This window comes from Mustelus asterias, chromosome 1 (genome assembly GCF_964213995.1).
Source record: "Mustelus asterias chromosome 1, sMusAst1.hap1.1, whole genome shotgun sequence".
NCBI classification, from domain to species: Eukaryota; Metazoa; Chordata; class Chondrichthyes; order Carcharhiniformes; family Triakidae; genus Mustelus; species Mustelus asterias.
In genome coordinates this window covers 84,037,032-84,059,453 of record NC_135801.1, presented here as the reverse complement: position 1 = coordinate 84,059,453, position 22,422 = coordinate 84,037,032, and the positions used below count along the sequence as shown (strand labels likewise).

The window sequence follows — 22,422 nt, the reverse complement described above, 5'->3', positions numbered from 1 at the left end:
AGTTTAAAGCATATAATTTCAAGTTCCTTAATATTTACACAAATCAGACTGCAAGATACTTTTAGATTATATTTGTACATTGTACTGGTTGCTATCCTGGTTTCTGGGAAAGGGAGCTGGTGAGTGGGGAGCATTGCAGCATTTTTCAAAGCTGCACATTTGTTTAAAGATTGTGTATGTGCAACTGATGACACCCAGTCTCAAATTACACAAGGTACTGCAGCTACTGACGTATACAAGTAATACGTTATACAAAGTATTAGAAACATAGAAAAACTACAGCACAAAACAGGCCCTTCGGCCCCACAAGTTGTGCCGAACATATCCCTACCTTCTAGGCCTACCTATAACCCTCCATCCTATTAAGTCCCATGTACTCATCCAGGAGTCTCTTAAAAGACCCTATCGAGTTTACCTCCACCACCACTGACGGCAGCCGATTCCACTCGCCCACCACCCTCTGTGTGAAAAACTTCCCCCTAACATTTCCCCTGTACCTACCCCCCAGCACCTTAAACCTGTGTCCTCTCGTAGCAGCCATTTCCACCCTGGGAAAAAGCCTCTGAGAGTCCACCCGATCTACGCCTCTCAACATCTTATATACCTCTATTAGGTCTCCTCTCATCCTACGTCTCTCCAAGGAGAAAAGACCGAGCTCCCTCAGCCTATCCTCATAAGGCATGCCACTCAATCCAGGCAACATCCCTGCAAATCGCCTCTGCATCCTTTCAATCTTTTCCACATAAAATTACTTAAAAGATTTCCATAATTAGGCCCAAACAAACCAGCTCTCTCCCTATGTTGCTTTACAAGGGAAATTTTTAAAATCCTAATGTTTCACTGTTGCATTTTATTCTGAAAAGAATTCAACAATTATTTGCTAGCATCCCTGCACATTCTTTTTCAGGCTTGTTTCTGATGCTGGAAGATGGTCAGGATTGTTTCACCAGTACCACTGTGCTTAACTCACCCGAATCTAAAGTTGATCATTTGGATGTTATTCACCTCCTACTCTGTAGACTTATTACTCAGCACAAAGCATCTCAGCACTATAATTTAGTTCACTGTTTCTCAGTTCAGTGCTATAATAAATAGAAGCAAATTACTGTGGATGCTGGAATCTGAAACGAACAGAAAATGCTGGAAAATCTCAGCAGGTCTGACAGCATCTCTGGAGAGTAGAGCTAATGTTTTGAGTCTGGCTGGCCCTTCGTCAGAGTTCTGATGAAGGGTCATCCAGATCCAAAACATTAGCTCAGTGCTTGAATCCAATTTGGTATGAACCCCGTAAGATAGAGGCAAATACTGGATTCTATACGATTTCACAGGCCTTTGAGATGTACTGCTTATATGAAATTTGTGTTAAATGTAAGTATATCTGTTGTGTGCAGGGTGCATTATATTCGGTTTCAGATCATCTCATGGAATATCACAAGTTCTGATGCACGTGAAGAAGAATAAAGGAATAAAGGGTAAAGTCGCCATAGTCCCAGATGACCATATGCTGCCCTCTCCCTCAAAGGGGAGAGCTGACTGGGGCGATTCCACCATACCTCAGGCGAGGGCCAGCTTGGGAAGATGGGCTTTTATGAATAACTTCAGCCGGTGTGGGAATTGAACCCTTGCTGTTGGTGTCACACTGCCTCACTGACTACCAGTCCAGCCAACAAAGCTAACTGTCCCCCCAAGAAGAATGGCTTTAAATACTATTTTACATCATTCAAAAAGCTCAAACACAAACAAATCAAAAATTTAACATCTTCAGATATAAAAGCTTTCCTAGAATGGAAAAAAGCTCTTTGCTTCCAGGAGTTTTTTTACCCCCCCCCCCCAAAATAATTTTCCTGTGAAATGCAACAAGATACTCTTGGGGAGCCTGACCCACAGCTTGGTGACTACTTTCCCTGGTGTAATTAGACGCCCAAGTCAACACCTGCATTCAGCAGCAATATGTGGTAACTGATTGTGATCCAACTAACACTGTACAGCGGTCTTCCAATAGGCTGCAGCCAATCTCTTCCACCATATCCTGCAATTGTTTACTTTAATAACAAATCTATTCTAAAAGCACAATGCATCAATTACATCTGTTCATTGCTGCGCATGATGGCTGATCGATTAACAAAATTCAAAAGTTTGATAGAGAGCACTTTAATTCAATCAATTATCGCAAAGAAATATGTTTGGCAATTTTGCAATTGCTCTTTCTGTCACTGAGCACATGAAACACAGGGAAGCCAGATTTTATTTTTTAAAAGATGCATCTTCCTACTCAATCATACCCTGTACAATTCCCCAGGGATACTGCCGAGCTTTCGCCATTTTATTGCCAATCTTTATTTCTTCAGTGCTGCCAACAACAGCAAATGGAAGATGGCCCTGCAGAGAAAGGGGAAAAAAAAGAAATAAGTTCTTCCTGCGTCAATCTGCGACAGGGCAAAAAGGGACCAATACACTCCGTTACTATGCAAATACTTTTTTGACAACGATTCGCTTTGCAAGTACAAAATCCAAAAAGGACAAAACTACAATGCCTAATTTTGAAATTTATTTTTATCTATTCTTTCATGGGATGTGGATAATTGGCTTAGCTAGCAATTATTGCCCATCCCTCAAGGTGGTAGTGCTGAGCTTCCCTTTATTGAACCACAGTACTATTAGGAAGGGAGTTCCAGGATTTATATTCAGAGGCAGTTAAGGAACCGTGATAGAGTAGGGGGTGTTCCCATGCACCAGTTGCCCTTGTCCTTCTAGATGGTGGTGGAGGTTTCAGGTTTGGAAGGTGCTGTTGAAGGAATGTCAGTGAATTGCCACAAATACATCTCATAGATGGTACAAGTTCCTGCCACTGTATGTCATTGGTGGGGAGTTGGGTGCCAATCAAGTGGACTCCTTTGTTTTGGATGGTGTTGAGCTTCTTGCGTGTTGTTGGAGCTGTACTTTTCCAGGCAAGTGGAGAGGACTCCATCACACTCCTGACTTGTGCTTTGCAGATTGTGGACAGACTTTGGGGAGTCTTGCCAAAGAACTCCAAATCTCTGACCTGCTATTGTAGCCATAGTAGTTATTCAGTTCAGTTTCTGGTCAATGGTTACCCCTGGGACGTTGATAGTGTGAGATTCAGTGATGGTAATACCACTGAATGTCAAGGGGATGTGAATAGATGCTTTCTTGTCTTCTGCAGTGTAGGGATTCTAACCAGAACCATCTCTTTTTGTGCTAGGTATGACTCTAACTAGTAGAATTTTCCCCCAGATTCGCATTAACTCCAGCTTTGCTCAGGCTCATCAATGCCACACTGCCAAATGCTGCGTCATTGTCAAGCATGTTCACTCTCACCACACTCGAGTTCAGCTCTTTTGTCCATGTTTGTCCAAGGCTGTAATGAGGTCAGAAGTTAAGGGGCCCTGGCAGAACCCAAACTGAGTGTCAATGAGAAGATTATTGCTGAGTAAGTGTGCTTGAAAGCACTGTTAATGACACCTTCCGCCACTTTGCTTGATGATAAGAGTGTAAACTGATGGAGCTGTAATTGCCAGAATTGGATTTGTCCTGCTTTTTGTATAAAGGACATACATGGACAGTTTTCCACATTGCCAGGTAAATGCCAGTGTTGTGGCTGTACTGGAACAGCTCTGCCAGGGGTGCACAAGTTCTGGAGCACAAGTGTTCAAGCAGGACAAATCCAACTGTTTCTTGTTATCACTTGGAGTGAATCAAACTTGCTGTAGGCAAGGTGGTAACCTCCAAAAGAGGCCTAAATGGACCATCCACCTGGCATTTCTGGCTGAAGATGGTTGCAAATGCTTCAACTTCGTCTTTTGCAACGAAATGCTGGCTCCCCCATTCTTAAGGGATGTCGCCTCCTCCAGGTAATCGTTTAATCGTCCACCATCATTCACAACTGGATCTGGCAGGACTGCAGAGGTTAAATCTAATCCATTGGTTGTGGGATCGCTTAGTTCTGTCTATCACTTGCTGCTTGGCACATAAATAGCCCTGCGTTGTAGCTTGCTACCGAGTCACTTTTCCCACCCAGAGTACATTCTGTGCTCTTGCCACCCTCAGTATTTCTTCAAATTGGTGTTCAACATGGAAGAGTACCAGTTCATCAACTGAAAAGGGGCAGGGAATGCTGTACATGGTAATCAGCAGGAAGTTTCCTTGCCCATGACATCTGGGAATTCATGACATCTGGGAGTCAATGGTGAGGACTCCCAAGGCACTCCCTCCCAACTGTATACCACTGTGCCACTTTCTCTGGTTAGTTCTCTGGCCAATCTGTCCTGCCAGTGGGACAAGGCATATCAAGGGATGGTGATGGTAGTGTCTGGGACATTGTTTGTAAGGTATGATTCCGTGAATATGGCTACGTCAGGCTGTAGCTTGACTAGTTTGTGGCATTGCCAATTTTGGCACAAGCTCCCAGATGTTACTAAGGATTTTACAGGGTTGATAGGACTGCTTGTCCTAAGGCAATCCATCCCAATGGAGCAAGACATAGAGTCATAGAGATATACAGCATGGAAACTGGCCCTTCGGCCCAGCTCGTCCATGTTTCCTAAACTGAACTAGTCCCAACTGCCTGCGTTTGGCTCATATCCCTCGAAACATTTCTTATTCATGTACCTGTCCAAATCTTCCCACTTAGAAATTACAGTGATAATATAGATTACAACCTTCAAGCATAATGCATTTATTCTAATCAGATTTCAAGAAGGTTTGGTTAAATTAAAAAAGCATTGAGATGCACAAAATTAAAACATACATTGGGTGGGGGAGGAAAGAGGGTAATATTTGAAAAGTAATATCAAGACAGCAACTTTGTCATTTTGCATTACAAATTAGATGGCAAGAAAATCAAGTAATTTAAATGTTAAAAAGAAAATATATTCCACAAGTAATTACAACCTACATTCATTGTTGAATTGATCTCAGCAACAGTTTCATCATCCGTTGGGAATTGGTAAATCTGCACGCCGTTACTGACTAATTCACTCATGATTTTGATCTTGAATTTATGTAGTTCACTCTTGGATACTGTGTCTGCTTTGGCAATGATGGGGATTATATTCACCTGTAAAAAAATAAAAATACATCAGCTCTTGTTTGCTTTGTTTGGTCAAAGGCCACATCCTGAATTCTACCAAATAATAAAGTTATGCGTGAAGTTTTTTAAAATAAAAACATACAACCTAATGAGTACGAAGTGCAGATGAATAATTAAATTAAAATGGAGTCACATTTCTGACAATGATCAGTGGCATTGCAATGGATGGGTCACTCATATTCTCTCTTGCGCATGTCAACACCCAGATTGATAAAGCAAGGTTTTCAGTCTCTGGGAATTAAGGGAAATAGCAAGCGGATGGGAAAGTGCAGTCGACGCAGGTCAGCTATCATATTACTGAATGGTGCTGCTGGCTCAAGGGACCTTATGGTCTACTCCTGCTCTTTTTTCTTATGTTCTTAAGCTCCCTGCCTCACCCTCCACCACCAATTCCCTCCTATTTCAGCAATCTTATTGCTGCCATGAAAGAACCATTGAATCCCTACAGTGCAGAAAGAGAACTTCTGGTCCATCGAGTCTGCACCAACTCTCCAAAAGAGCATCCCACCCAGGCCCTCCACTCCATCCAATCCCCACACATTTACCAAAGCTAATCCACTTTACCTACACATCTTTGGGCACTAAGGGGCAATTTAGCATGGCCAATCCATCTAACCTGCACATCTTTGGACTGTGGGAGGAAATCAGAGCACCCGGAGGAAACCCACGCAGACACATGGAGAACAGGCAGTGACCCAAGCCGGGAATCAAATCTGGGTCTCTGGCGCTGTGAGGCGGCAGTTCTAACCACTGTGCCATGTCGCCAGTGGTTAATGATGGAACTTCTGTGCTTGTATGACAACTACAAAGCCCCATGGAATCATTCATTTTAAATTATCTAGGTCGATAATCACTATAGACAATGAAATTAGTTAGCTATGATTATCTAAACCACATCAAGGGGTTGGGGTCATCTCATTCCAGGGCAGTTTATGAAAGAATATGATGTCAGAAGGAGAAACAAGATGAATATCAAACATTTCTGATGAATGCAAGATATTAGAACACACTGTACAAAATAATGTTTATCTGCAATTTATTTGTAAATTGCATTCCTAGTGTTGTCAATATAAAGTATTAATCACGTATAAGGCACATAGTTGGGGCTCATTCTCAAGCTTCAGGTTGCATCACAGTTTCTACAGAGAACAGTTTCCAAATTCACAAAAACTTCAACTTATAACAATGAGGAATTTCACTACTATAAAGGTAACGGGCCAACATTCCCCAGCAATTGGAAGAATGAGAAGTGATCTGATTGAAATTATATTTTTTTTTAGAAAGAGGCCCAGACAGGATAGGAGCTAGGAGGGTACTACCCCTGGTTAGAGAGCCTAGAACTAGGGGCCATAGTCTCAGGATCAAGGGGTTGGCCATTCAGCACTGAGATCAGGAGAAATGTTTTCACAAGGGTTGTAAGCATTTGGATTCTCTACCCCTGAGGGCTATGGTGTTCTATCAATAAATGCATTCAGGTCAGAGATCAAAACATCTAGACACAAACAAAATCAAAAGATGTTGGGGATAAGTCAGGAAGGTGGAGCTGCCTTAGGACTATAAACATGATCTCATCAAATGGCTGAGTAGATACAAGAGGTCATCTATCCACACTCCTGCTCCTATTTCTTACAAAGATAATGAATTGTTCATATTGCAGAAGTAGAAAAATATTCTTCATGGAACTTGTCTCGATTGCTTATGAAATTAATTTTTCTTTTCCTTATCCAAATTTTTCACTCCATTCGAATTACTTTTGCCAAATGTTGACAAAAATGTGAAAAACCCATTTGGATTCCTCAAATACCATTAACTTCTAATGTTCGGGGAGACGGTAGCGTCGTGGTAATGTCACTAGACTAGTAACCCAGATGCCCAGGCTCATCCTCTGGGAGCACAGGTTCAAATCTCACCATGGCAGCTGGTGGAATTTAACTTAAATTAATAAAAAGTCTGGAACTGAAAACCAGACTCAGTAATGGCAACCATTAAACTATCGCGATTATTCTGAACACCCAGCTGGTTCACCAATGTCCTTTAGGGAAGGAAATCTGCCAGCCTTACCTGGTCCAGTCTATATGCAACTCCAGGTCCACATTAATGTGCCTGATTCTTAATTGCCCTCTGAAATGGCACAGCAAATCACTGAATCCAACAGCAATTAGGGATAGGCAACAAATGTTGGTCTTGTCAAGCAATGCCCACATTCCATGAAAGAATAAAGGAAAAATACTCTTATAATGGTGAAGGAAGTTCCGAAAATAAAGTGCTGACTGGAAATAAAAGTGCCTGCATATAAAGTATTTTGTTTGGATGAGTGTTATGCAACAGTAGATGAAATTCCAGGTAAGAAACGTGATCAGTTGGAAAGATGCTGGTATATCAGACATCTTCAAACTAGCGTGCAGGGATAGGGTGGCATGGTGACACAGCGCCAGGGACCCGGGTTCAATTCCCAGCTCAATTCCCAGCTTGGGTCACTGTCTGTGAGGCGTCTGCACGTTCTTCCCGTGTCTGCGTGGGTTTCCTCCGGGTGCTCTGGTTTCCTCCCATGGTCCGAAAGACGTGCTGGTTAGGTGCATTGGTCATGCTAAATTCTCCCTCAGTACTCGAACAGGCGCCAGAGTGTGGCAATTAGGGGGTTTTCACAGTAACTTAATTGCTGTATTAATGTAAGCCTACTTATGACACTAATAAATAAACTAAACTTTAGTATGCGAGCTGGAGGGGATTGAGGCATGATTTATCTTGAATCCTGATGTGGAGAAGATTTCAAAGGTCGATTTTAATATTACAGTGGCAGAACATCAACAACCATGTCTCATGACATTTAACCTTCACTGGCCAAGTATAGTTGTGTGAGATTAAAGTCTTGCTGTGACACCACTGCCTGCCTGCAATAGGAATATCACCAAAGTTTCCATTGCTAGCTGGAGACTAGCAAACAATACAAGGGATTGTTTAACTGTAATGCACAACTTGAAATTACTCTGGTTTCTCCACTCCGCTGCCTGTCAACAAGTAACTTGCATTTAGACAGCACCTCCCACATTGTTCTCAGAGCGCAGTTAACTGGCATTCAATCATTTGTCCACAAAACCACAACGTTCCACAAATAGCAATGAGATGAATAACCAATTAATCTCAAAGTTGTTCAAAATTTGACAGCCTGCATCCTGTCCAAAGTTAAATTATACTTGGCCACCGCCCAGTCAGAGACATCTACTTTTGGTCCATCCTTGCATCCCCAAATCTTGTCCCCACATCTTGAACCCTAGTCCATTCTTTTGACTTTCTCCACAACATCTCTGCAATCTTGTCCAATTCTCAATCCTTGGAACTTGGTCTGCTTCATTGCTCCATCTGTTGAACTGAGATAGCTCGGTTACAATGCCTGGAACTGTCCCCACTTTCACATTCCAACTTCAAATGTTTTGCAAAAAAAAAGACATTTTGACCAATCTTTCTTCATCTATATATGGTTCAGTGTTTGTTTCTTTTTTGTTTTTCTCTCTGCACAGCTCCAGAAGATTTTTCCCATGTTGTGTATGCTCAGGCAAGGTTATTTAATCCTAGAAATCATAGAAACCCTACAGTACAGAAAGAGGCCATTCGGCCCATCGAGTCTGCACTGACCACAATCCCACCCAGGCCCTACCCCCATATCCCTACATATTTTACCCGCTAATCCCTCTAATCTACGCATCCCAGGACACTAAGGGGCAATTTTAGCATGGCCAATCAACCTAACCCGCACATCTTTGGACTGTGGGAGGAAACCGGAGCACCCGGAGGAAACCCACGCAGACATGAGGAGAATGTGCAAACTCCACACAGACAGTGACCCAAGCCGGGAATCGAACCCAGGTCCCTGGAGCTGTGAAGCAGCAGTGCTAACCACCGTGCTACCGTGCTGCCCGTAATCCTGTGAGTAACTATCCATAAGCGGAAAAACTGAGAGGCATTCAACTGTTTCATTTACTATAGTGTACAGTTGATCTGGTTCCCTTAAAACAACTTCCACCCCTAAGCCCAAGAAAGGTCTCTTGTTTTATTCTCCTCCAGTATTGAGTTCGTCAGTCTCAGCTGGGACAGTAGTAGAGGCGCTAGTATTCACCAGAATGTTGCTGGACTTTAGTCACAGACTACAGATGACTTTTGAGATGCCAGACAACAGCAGGATCACATTTGGCTTTGATTGCACAAATAATCTTTTGATTCTTACTGCCTAGCTCGCTGAAAAATGGCTCAGCGGGTGAAGCCGGGGGCAATACAAGCCCATGTGTAAACATGCCATGATGTGGAGATGAGAGCAGATATCCACTCCATCTAACGAAGGAGCGGTGCTCCGAAAGCTTATGGTATTTGCTACCAAATAAACCTGTTGGACTATAACCTGGTGTTGTGAGACTTCTTACTAAACATACCATGCCACCTGAAAAAACAGGAAAGAACTGGAGTCAGAGTGTGAAGCTGAAACTTGGTGGGAACAATCTTAGAATCCCTACATTGCAGAAGGAGGCCATTCAGTCCATCAAGCCTGCACCAGCAACAATCCCAACAGGCCCTATCCCATAACCCCATGCATTCACCCTGCTAATCACCTGATACTAAGGGGGTAATTTATCATGTCTAATCAACCTAACCTGTGGGTTTCCTCCCACATCTTTGGACTGTGGGAGGAAACCGGAGCACCCGTAAGCGGTTATTGGATAGGCACATGGAGCACACCAGGATGATAGGGAGTGGGATAGCTTGATCTTGGTTTCAGATAAAGCTCGGCACAACATCGTGGGCCGAAGGGCCTGTTCTGTGCTGTACTGTTCTATGTTCACCCGGAGGAAACCCACGCAGACATGTGACCAAACCAGGAATCAAACCCGAGTCCCAGGCGCTGTGAGGCAGCAGTTCTAACCACTGTGCCGCTCAACGATGAACAAATGGCTACAGCTTGCATGCAAGGCAATGCCAATGAGGGTATCTTTATTTCCACTGGTCTGACCAAGTATGCAATTAAAAAGTCATGTCTTTCATGCAGAGTAGGAAATTTCAGAGTATGAATTTTCAGAATCAAGAAAAAGTTTAAGAATTCGTGGATCGCCCCAGACAGAAAAGTACAACTTTCTGAACACACAGAAAATTCCAGGAATATAAATTTCTTGTAGTCAGCAGGAAGGCTTAATTTTAACATTTTAAAACCATTGACTGGAATCTCTTCCTTGTGACTCAGTAGAAAAATAAAGCTATCCACTGTACCCTTCTTGATCCATCTGTACCAACAACTCCATGTTAGCTGAGCTAGTAAATGCAACATCTAATAAAAAAGGAAGACTTGTATTACGCTTTTCATGACCACCGGACACTTTATACGCAACTGATTTGTCAGCAAACTCCCATAAGCACACTGTGATAATGACCAGATAATCGATTTTTGTGATGTTGATTGAGGAATAAAACAGCAGCTAGGACACCCTAGCTCTTTTGAAACATCATGGGATCTTATACATCCACCAAAACAGATAGATGGAACCTGGGTTTAATGTACCATCTGAAAGACAGCTCCTCCAACAGTGCAGCACTCCCTCAGTACTGCACATCGTCAGCCTTGATTTTTGTGTTCAAGCTCTGGAGCGGGACTTGAATCTGGAGCCCTGTGATCTATGGCTGGCAGACAACGTGGACAAAAAGAGCAGGAAGCTCCCAAACTCCTTCCCGCCTCCCCGCCCCCCTCCAGTTTCTGCTCAGTCAGCCAGTCCTCAAGAAGACAAGGTTCCTACGTTTTTGTTTTTTCCCTCAATAGTGTCTTTACTCATTTCAAAGATGTTCACAAATGGTGAATAGATCTTAATCCAAAAATATTTAAAGGACTCTTAAACCACCTACTTTGGTTTTCTGACCAGTTGCTCACTGCCTCCGAGTTGGGATAGTCTTTATTCCTCTCCACTGAATCCTATATATTGAAGTATTTTTACAGGATCTTGAAATAATCTCCAAGACATTGCCACCCAAAGTTTACCTATTCAGTTACCATAATTAATCTATGAGAATTTGACACTATAGCATGTTTACTTTTCCAAATTCTTGAGCATGCATAGAATCTTGCAGTTTCAAAAATACTTCCGAAATTTGACATTTGCTCTTGATCTGTATTGCATCAAACCAAGCAACACTGATTTTGAATGGGTTGAGTTCAGTCACAATGCCAGGACCCTTCCCACAAAAGATCAAACAGTTTCACACATAAAAAATGGGCATGTGGGAGAGTTAAATTGAAGACAGTTAGTGATCCTGGAACTTCACCCCAGCACGTGGAGGGAAAAGCATAGAATAAAACGTTCTCCCTACCTAACAGACACACTGTAGGAAGGATGTGATTGCACTAGAGATGGTGCAGAGGAGATTCACCAGGATGTTGGCTGGACTGGAGTGTTTCAGCTATGAAGAGAGTTTAATTGTTGGTGTCACAAGTAGGCTTACATTAACACTGCAATGAAGTTGATGTGAAAATCCGTCACGAGGCTGGTTAGGCTGGGGCTGTTTTCCTTGGAGCAGAGAAGGCCGAGGGGGACCCGATTGAGATGTACAAAATTATGAGGGACAGAGATACGGACGAATCTTTCCCCTTAGTAAAGGAGTCAATAACCAGGGGACATAGATTTAAGGTCATGGGCCAGAGATTTAAAGGGGATTTGAGGAAATGTTTTTCCAGCCAGAGGTTAATGGGAATCTGGAACTCATTGCCTGAAAAGGTGGTAGAGACGGGAACCCTAATAACATTTAAGAAGCATTTAGATGAGCACTTGAAATGGTGGCTACGGACCAAGCGCTGGAAAATCGGATTAAGAATAAAAAGGTGATGGGCCGAAGAACCTCTTTCTATGCTGTCAAGCTCTATGACTCTATGACAAAAGAAAGTGCCGATCGTTTTTGAACCCAGCAGTCCTTGAAGGTCCAACAATATACTGTAAGCATCCAGTGACTTCTCGAAAAAAAATCATTTCTGAAGGAGGTGACAAATGCCTAATAATTCTGCAATTTTGTTTCTATCATTGCAGATTCATGTTTTGGGATTAGCTACTGTTACACCAACAAGAATGATACTTTCAGTTCGAGTGACATCACACCCAAACAGTAATATCTTGACTATTCTGAACATGCTAAATTCACTATTTTCATCGATTCAAGAGCGGGATTGATGGATTTGCCACTTCATCCTTCTTTCCCCACTGAATTAACTCCTAATTTTCACCAAAAGAAACATCTTTCCCCTGAACCCACACGAGCATTGCTCCGAAATTTGCAGTTCAATTGCCAGCATTGCAGGTCAAGCCACAAAAGAACCAGCTAGTGCCCAGCTTCCAGTCAGCTCAAACTGTGGAGTAACCAGGTTTGGGAGCTGTTTGTGACATGCGATATATAAAGAGTAAACTAATTTGTTTGACACATTTCAAACAATACAAGCTTCTAGGAAACAATCTTTCATTCTGGACAGATAAATATTGCACTAAACAATACTCCCATAAAAAAATGCTACTTCCTTTTAAGTAGTTATAATAGAAAACACTAGTGTCTGCATCCTTTTCAACAACACTTGCAAGGAATGAAGAGGAAGCATGCTAAGGAAATCAAAACAGCATGGGATCTGCAGCAGGAAATGAATTACCCCATCACTCTGAGCAAACGTCTTAAAAACTACCTTATTTGAATTTTGTAGGTCCAGAAAACAACTCTAATTAACAAGTGCAAACGCAAGGGTAGCCCCATTTTGTGATTATCTTTTGAGCACCAGCCTCTCTAGAGAGCTAACTGATATGTTTCCACTCATGGACAATTGTGTGCAGTTTACCACATGTGAAAGATTTTTCATCCACACCACATCAAAGCAAATAAAACCTTCTTGTGGAGGAAGATGAAAGGTGGAACAAGTTGCTCATAAACAGCACGTCAAACAGAAGGAGAAGACTAACTGATCACAGGGAGGAACTAAAAGGATTGGAAGAATACAGAAGCATTAGGAAGAGCATTCCAGCAACAAGGGCCATGCATGATGCGGAAAATGGTACAGCAAGGAAAATCTGTAATATCTCAGCAATCTGGTGTCAGAAAAGGACTTAAGAATTTGCATCAATTGTAAATCAATTAAGTGTAATTGTTTGCTAAGAAAAAATACTGGTCCATGTGACTTGACAATCTTTGGCCCGGAGGCAATACTAACAGGAAGGAAGCTAAAATAAATAGTCACTTGACATTATCGAACCCAAGTATTGCTGGAAACAAGAGAGACATGCTGTCAAAGCTTTTCATCCTACACTCAGACAGATGCAAAATGCCAAATTTCAGAGGGAACAACAACTTTACAGTTGGTTAAAAAGTCAGATCTGATTGGTCAAAATGTTGCCATGGTGAATGCACCGGGGTGCTACTGTCCTCCCTGCTTTTATTTAATCAAAAAAGCTGCCCCTTATAATTGTATACTTTGCAATAATGTCTCCCCTCAGTCTCCTCTGCTCCAAGGAAAACAACCCCAGTCTATCCAATCTCTCTTGATAACTAAAACTCTCCAGCCCAGGCAACATCCTGGTAAATCTGTTCTGCACCCTTTCCAGTGCAATCACATCCCTCCTATGATGTGGATTCCAGAACTGCACACAGTACGCTAGCTGTGGCCTAACCAACATTTTATATAGTTTCAGCATAACCTCCCCGCTCTTAAATTCTACGCCTTGGCTAATAAAGGCAAGTATATCATATGTCTTCTTAGCCGCTTTATCCCAGACAACTACATATGCATGTGTGTGCACAGGAGGTGTTCTCACTGGAGGAATTCAAGCTCCCAGTTTTAGAGGAAACATCTCTTTTGAAAACACAGAGGCTGGTTAGGATCTGGAATGTACTGCCTGAGAATTTGGTGGAAGCCAAATTCACTTACGGTTTTCACAAGGGAATTGGATGGACGCATCTGATGAAAAAAGATTTATAGTCCTATGGGGGGGCAGGGTAGTGGAATGAGACTAGTCAAATTGCTCTTATGGAGAGCCCGCATGCACGAGGGGCCAAATTGCCTTCTTCTGTGCTTCCCATGTTTCTATAATATGGGTAGTAGGAGCTGGTGAAATGTCCAATTGGTCAGCATTGAAAGATCAGAGTGGGTTGAGTGGGTGAAGGACCTTGGAGATTTATATGAAGCTCAAGTAAGAAATCAAAGATTTAGAAGTATAGGTGATTTTCTCCTACTGATGTGAAATATGCTGAAAAGATTATAATCTCACCATTATTAGGCTGCACACACTGGGGTCCAACCAACAGGAGGAGTGACAGGAGATACCAACCCAGGTCAATCATGCAAAATGACAGAGTCAACAAGCAGCAATGAGGAGTGGAGGTATGAGGCTTTGGAAAGTTCTACTGGACTTCCAATCAGCTGGCACAATGGCACAGATCTGTAGCACCCTTTCTCTTAACCTGTTCTTGTTTGACAGTCTGCAGAGAGTTGCAAAGTTCTTACTAATGATGTAGGAGAGGCTACAGCTTCTATCACGATGACAAGAACTCTGAATATAGATAACATGAAACAAAACTTTTTTTTTCAAAAAGCCATCATTGAGGAACAGTAAAGATGCTGAATTCTGTTGCTATTGGAGTTGGAAACAAATAGTTCCGGCAAGGATTTCTACAATGGCTCACTGAATCATATCTGTAACGTAAACGCAACGCTTTCTGAGAAGAAACTCAACTTAGATTTATATGGCAGTAAATGATCCCAACATGCTCATTATCAAACAAAATTTGACAACATGGCAATGAGGCACATCAGATGATATTCAAACTAATGACTAAAAGCTTAGGTCAAAGAGGGAGGTTTTAAAGAAGAGAGAAGAGGTGGAAATGTTTGCAGAAGGAATACCAGGGTTTAGGACCAAGGCAGCTGACACTTTGGTTACCAATGATGAACTAATTAAATTGGGGAAGCAATGGAGACCAGATTTGAAGAAAAGCAGATAACTCAAGGGGGCTGTTGGAGATTACAGAGAAAGGAACAAGGTCAAGGGAGCTTTGGAAACACGGACGAGAAGTTTAAAATGGAGACATTGCCAGACTCCGACAATGTAGGTCAGCAAGGGGTGATGGCTGACCAGAATTGGTATGAATTAGGATACAGGCAGCAGAATTTTGGCTCACATTTGGGAAAAGTAGGATAGTGAAGATGGTTAGGAGAGTATTGGAATGGTTAACCCAGCAGTAACTAAGGCACAGGAGAGGTTTTCAGCAGATGAGCAGCTGATAATAAATACACATAAATATTTAACGCCTGCATACATCCTTTTTAGAAAGTACTCTAAAATGGACCAAAGTGCCCTGGATGCAGTTTACATTCCTTGTGCTAAATATTTATTCATATGATAAAGTGGAGCAAATGGACGACAGGCAGTTCTCGTACATGCAACACAATTGGTTCCTGCAAACCGCGTCAGAAGTTGAAATGCAATTCGGAACTGATTTCCCCACAGGAATGGTGTTAAAAATGCGGCACTGGCTCCATCAGCAGGCACGGCAGCAATTCCACTGGCAAACTGAGACCTCATTTTCCACGGGTTTCAATGTTTGCCCTGATGCAGGATACAGGAATTGTTCTCTGTAGTCAGCCGCAGATGTGGAAGAACTCATTGTAATCAATGAGAGATCAGCCAGCAGGAAAAGGCAGGATTGGGACTGGCATGGGGCGGCACAGTGGTCAGCACTGCTACCTCACAGCATCAAGGACCCTGGTTCAATTCTGGCCTTGGGTTACTGTCTGTGTGGAGTTTGCACCTTCTCCCTGTGTCTGCGTGGGTTTCCTCCGGGTGCCCCAGTTTCCTCCCATAGTCCAAAGATGTGCAGATTAGGTGGATCGGCCATGCCAAATTTCCCCTTAGTGTCCAAAGATGTGTAGGTTAGATGGATTAGCCTTGATAAATGTGTGAGGTCATAGGGATAGGGCGGGGAGAGAGCCTTGGCAAGATACTCTATCAGAGTCAGTGCAGACTCGATGGGTCGAATGGCCTCTTCTGCACTGCAGGGATTCTATGATCTATGAAATTGTAGCCCCAAAGACAGTTTTCTGGTTACTGGTTTAAAACAGGTATGCTGAATGCCCTGTATTAACCTCTAAAAAGCAACAGGAACAAGCTAGGAAATGTGGTCAAAGAGATCAGTTTAACAGTGACTTAAAAAATGTAAACAATTGCCCATACATACATTCAGAAGTGCAATCAGCATCTTGTTTAGAGATTTGACAATCCCACATTGTTAAGAGGGAACAATAGTCAATTACCTTGCTATCTAATTTTTTCATGGTAACGAGATCAAGGGATTTCAGGGAGTGTCCTGTGGGTGCAATGAAGTACAGACAAGCGTGAATTCGAGAGTCAGGATAATTGTAGAAGGAACGCCTGATTTTCAATTCTTCCTGGAGGTAGGCTTCAAACTGTGCATCAATGTATTCAACAATCGGCTTGTAGCTGGAATGCAAACAACGGCCACATTATTTAGAAGCATATGAAAAAATTCATGAAGTAAAATATGGGCATTAACTGGATAATTAACCAAATTAAACATATAAACTGGCTTGAGTCAAATTGAAGAAACAGTCTGCGGCTTTTATTTAGAAAAAAAGCTAAAACCCAGCTTGATTGGAGCAATTGAGAGATGGGGAACCGCCAGTGAGGCTGGGTGGGTGGGGGGTTCCGCCGGCGAGGGGCCATCAGCAAGAGAGAGGACAAGTGAGCGAGAGGAGGAGAAAGGCAAGTGAGAGAGATGGGATAGTGAATGACAAGGAAGTGAATAGCAAGTGAATGGGGTTAACAAGAGAGACAGGATAGGTAGTGAGAGAAAAGGATAATGAGATAAAGAGGGATGGTGGGAGATAGCAAGAGAGGTAGAGATAATAGAAACAGAGATGGGGAATAGTCAGAGTGCAAGAGAGAGAGAGGAAAGTGTCTCTGTTTCTGTCTTTGTTTCTGACTGTCTCTCTCTCTAGCCATTTCTCTCCTTCTATCTCTATCACTATCTCTGTGTCTATGTCTCCATATGGGTGGGATGCTCTTTTGAAGCATCGGTGCAGACTCAGTGGGCTGAACGGCCTCTTTCTGCACTGCAGTGATTCTGTGGTTCTGGGGTTATATGAACTTCATCTCTGTCATTCTGCTTGGAATTCCCAACGAGTGACCAGACTCTGTCTCCAGATGTCAGACGTAACCTTACCTTTCACTAGTTTAACCATGTGTTGTCTGTTAATCTTTCCATATTATTTTATATGGAGTTTATATGGATTTTAGCAAGGTCCCCTATATGCAAGGCTTCCAGAAAAAGTGAGAGGGCATGGGATCCAAGGTGCTTTTGCCCTGTGGATCCAGAACTGGCTTGCCCAAAGGAGGCAGAGAGTGTGTTTAGATGGGTCTTTTTCTAAATGGAGGTCGGTCAGCAGTGGTGTGCCCCAGGGATCTGTTCTGGGACCCTTGCTGTTTGTCATTTTCATAAATGACCTGGATGAGGAAGTGGAGGGATTGGTTGGTAAGTTTGCCGACGACACGAAGGTTGATGGGGTTGTGGATAGTCTGGAGGGATGTCAGAAGTTAGAGGATGCAAGACTGGGCGGAGAAGTGGCAGATGGACTTCAACCGGATAAATGCGTAGTGGTCCATTTTGGCAGGTCAAATGGGATGATGGGGTACAATATAAAGGGAAAGACTTAGTACGGTAGAGGATCAGAAGGACCTTGGGGTCCGGGTCCATAGGACTCTAAAATCGGCCCCGCAGGTGGAGGAGGTGGTTAAGAAGGCGTATGGTATGCTGGCCTTTATCAATCGAGGGATTGAGTTTAGGAGTCTGGGGATAATGATGCAGCTATATAAGACCCTCGTCAGACCCCACTTGGAGTACTGTGCTCAGTTCTGGTTGCCTCATTACAGGAAGGATGTGGAAATGATTGAGAGGGTGCAGAGGAGATTTACAAGGATGTTGCCTGGATTGAGTGGCATGCCTTATGAGGATAGGATGAGAGGAGACCTAATAGAGGTATATAAGATGTTGAGAGGCATAGATCGGGTGGACTCTCAGAGGCTTTTTCCCAGGGTGGAAATGGCTGCTACGAAAGGACACAGGTTTAAGGTGCTGGGGGGTAGGTACAGGGGAAATGTTAGGGGGAAGTTTTTCACACAGAGGGTGGTGGGCAAGTGGAATCGGCTGCCATCAGTGGTGGTGGAGGCAAACTCAATAGGGTCTTTTAAGAGACTCCTGGATGAGTACATGGGACTTAATAGGATGGAGGGTTATAGGTAGGCCTAAAAGGTAGGGATATGTTCGGCACAACTTGTGGGGCCGAAGGGCCTGTTTGTGCTGTAATTTTTCTATGTTTCTATGAAAGCAATTGAGAGAGGATGGATAGTGAGTGAGAAAGAGGGGATTGTGTGAGAAGGTTGGCACGAGAGAGAAACAGGCAGAGAGCACAGGGGATAGTGAAAGGGGAGGAAGGTTAATGAGAGAGGGAACAAAGAAGGCAAAAGAGAGAAATACAGAAAAAAAAAGAGAAAGAGAGAAAGAAAAAATAGAGTGAGAAAGGGTAAATTGAAAGTCAGGGACAGAGAAGAGTGTGAGAAAAGGGAAATGTTCCGGACACAAGAGTCCTACTATTGGCTTCATTCCAGATTACTATCTAGTGACAACTGTGGAAAGTTTTGGTTTGTAAACATCTGATGATTTGAAACCACTGTTCATCAGGACAGTCATGATAATAATTGTGTGTTTGTGAATTTAAGAGTAAGGCACTGGAAGGGTGTCACCATCACTGAACTATGACACAAAATTTTAATGCTGCATTTCCAATAAAAATTGTAATTAAAAAAAAAACTTACCTATCTTCCTTGTTTATCTGGTCTCCAAATCCTACTGTATCTACAATGGTCAGCTTTAGTCTGACGTTACTCTCTTGCAGTTCATAGCTGCTTGATTTTAACCGGACGCCAGGTTCGGTGTGGGATGCTTGTGCATTTTCAAATTTAGTGTTGAACAACGTGTCCATTAACGTTGATTTACCGATACCAGTTTCACCTAAAATATTAAATTAAAACAAATGCTTTTCAATTCAAGTTTTATTCTTGGACTAATCTGTGAAATAGTAAAGGAGAAGTATATTTAGGGATTTTAACAAAATCTGCACAAAAGTTCACAATGACTGAACCAGTCTGCTAAGATTCATAGCTGATTTTTACTTAAAACAAGGTGATCAATGGTCATATTAATAGGCAAAACAGAATTTTAAAAAAAATTATTTGTGGACAGGGGCGTCGCTGACTGGGCAACATTTATTGCACATCCCTAGTTGCCAACCACACTATTGTGGCTCTGGAGTCACATGTAAGCCAGACCGGGTAAGGATGGCAGATTTCCTTCCCTAAAGTACATTAGTGAACCAGGTGGGTTTTCCGACAATTGACAGTGGTTTCACAGTCATCAGTAGATTCTTAATTCCAGGTTTTTTTTAAATTGAATTCAAATTCCACCATCTGCCGTGGTGGGATTCGAACCCAGGTCCCCAAACATTAGCTGAGTTTCTGGATTATTAGTCTGGTGATAATACCACTAGGCCATTGCCTCCTCTCAGATTAATGCTTGATGCAATCACCAAATGTCTCAGTTGTAAACATTCTAGTCCTTCTCCAAGATACTTGAATCAAGCAGAAGGCAAATGAGAATACAAGAAACAGGAGCAGGAATTATCCATTCGGCACTTCGAGCCAGCTCCAATAATTTGAAAGGGCTGGTCTTACCTGAACTCCCCGCAATATTCCCATATTCTAATTTTATTAGCATCCAAACATCAATCTCGGTCTTGGATACATCTATCAACTGAGCTTCTACAGTCCTCTAGGGTAGAGAATTCCAAAGATTCACAATCCCCCTAAATGAAGAAATTTCTCCTCATCTCAGTCCAAAATGCCCCCCATTTTCCAATGCTGTCACCGCTAGCTCTGGACTCATCAGCCAGGGGAAGTCCCTCAAGAATGTCACATGTTTCAATGAGATCATCTCTCATTTTTTCTAAATTCTATAGGCCCAGTCTAATAGATCTATCCCATCGTTCCAGGAATTAGTCTCGTGGACCTTTATTGCACCCCCTCCAAGGTGTCATGATAATAATTGATTGTGGTTGTGGACTCCAGTATTAGATATAATGTGGCACACTCTGTATTACGTGGGATTACAGGTCAATAGCACATGTTAGAGAAGATTGTAACGCTGCAGATACTTTATAGTTGTGTTCATGTCATAAAAATGTGTTATTAAAGTTAGTCCACAGCATTGGTGTTGGTCATCCTGCATCATAAAACAAGGCACAAGGCTAGAGCATCTTCCTCAGGTAAGGACACCAAAACTATACACAAGTGTTCCAGGTTTGGTCTCACCAAGGCCCTGTACGTTTGCAGTGAGACTTCTTTATTCTTGTACCCCATTCTTTCTGTAATAGGGACTAACATAACATTTACTTTCCAAATCGCATGTTGTGCCAGCATGTTTCTGCGATTCACGTATAAGGAAACTCAGGACACAATAAATACTGACATTCCTTAGTCTCTCACCACTGAAAAAATGTTCTGCGTTTCTATTTTTCCATTCAAAGATCAAAACCTTATTTTCCCACAGTCCATTTGCTCTTGCTCAGTCACTTAAACCTGTCTACACCCCTTTGTAGCCTCTTCCTTGCAGCCTCATTTCCCATTTTATAACAGTAAACTTGGATACTTTACACTTGGTTCCCTTAAGACATGGATATAGATGGAAACAACTGAGGCCCAAGTACTGACCCTTATTAGTTCCAGTCTGTTAACTTGAACAATGACCCGTTTACTCCTACTGTTTTTGTTCATTAACCGATCCACAATCCATGCTTACATAGAACACCCAACCCAATGAGTTCTCATATTTTTGTAATAATCTGTGACACCACTTCAAAATTCTTTTTGGAAATAGGAAGTCCTCTATCAAAGATGGGTATACATGTGACTATAGGCCCACAGCAATGTGGTTGACATTTAATTGCCTTCTGAAATGACCTAGCAAGCCACTCATCTTGAAGATACTCTCCATTGTATTGTGTGGCACTACCATGGGATCAATTTCAAACAGATCTAGAAACTCAAAATTGGGCATGCATACCGTGCTTATGGACCATCACCAGCAGCAGTATTCTATATACCACAATCTGTAACCTCATGGCCTGGCATATCCTCCACTCTACTGTTACCATCAAGTTTTTTGGGGGAGGGATTCATCAGTGGCTCAATGATGGGTACAGGACGGCATGCCAGGAGCAGCACCAGAATACAAAAAAGTGACACCAGCCTAGTGAAACAATACAGGGCCACTTGCACGCCAAAACAGCGGAAGCAGCACGAGATAACAGTGCTAAGCGGTCCCAAAACCAATAGATCGGAGGGGACTATATCACTTCATTGCCGCTGGGTCAAAATCATACAACACCCTCCCCAAGAGCACTGTGGGTGTACCGACACCACATGGATTACAGTGGCTCAGGAATGTACCATCTTCTCAAGAGCAATTAGGGACGGGCAATGAATGCTGGCCTAGCCAGCAATGGCCACAACTCATGAAAGAATAAGATCCAAAGCTCAGCAACCCTGCTGCCACATCCAGTTGTAAATGGTAGTGGACAGTTAAACAAATCAACTGGAGGAGGGGGTTCTACAAATATTCCCATCCTCAATGATGGAGGAACCCAGCACATCAGTGCAAAAGATAAGTTTGAAGCATTTGCAACCATCTTCAACCAGAAATGCTGATTGGATGATCCATCTTGGCCTCCTCCCGTGCTTCCCAGCATTACAGATGCCAGTTTCTAGCCAATTCTATTCACGCCGTGTGATATCAAGAAATGGCTGAAGGCATTGGATACGGCAAATGGGCCCTGACAACATCCCAGCAATAGTACAGATCGTGTGCTCCAGAACTCGCTGCACACCTAGCCAAGCTGCTCCAGCACTGCTACAACACTGGCATCTGCCCGGCAATGTAGAAAATTGCCCAAGTATGTCCCATCCACAAAAAGCTTTGTTTTAATTTGTGAAGGACTTTGATTGAATATGGAAGGGCGATTTGCCCTGGTTGGGAAGTCAGTGATTAAAGGGTCAGAGTAAAATCATAACAGAGAACAATGACAGAGATTAGGAAAACTTCTATACGGAAGATTGTTGAAGCATGAAGCAAGCTACTTGAAGAAAGTGGATAGGTATTTGAAACGGGGGAAGATGCAAGGTTATGGG

General features: G+C 42.7%; 1 protein-coding gene across 6 annotated transcripts in view; it reads right to left on the bottom strand.

The window, feature by feature from the left end:
- Nucleotides 1-22,422, bottom strand: part of LOC144494864 (septin-11) — a 91,362-nt gene that overhangs the window by 21,773 nt on the left and 47,167 nt on the right. For all 6 annotated transcript variants that reach the window (XM_078214363.1, XM_078214355.1, XM_078214345.1 and 3 more), the window contains exons 3-6: nt 18,997-19,192; nt 16,419-16,605; nt 4,916-5,077; nt 2,283-2,379 (exon numbers count right to left, since the gene is read on the bottom strand). In XM_078214363.1, coding sequence (XP_078070489.1) covers nt 2,283-2,379; nt 4,916-5,077; nt 16,419-16,605; nt 18,997-19,192 — 642 coding nt within the window. The remainder of the gene's footprint in view (nt 1-2,282; nt 2,380-4,915; nt 5,078-16,418; nt 16,606-18,996; nt 19,193-22,422) is intronic.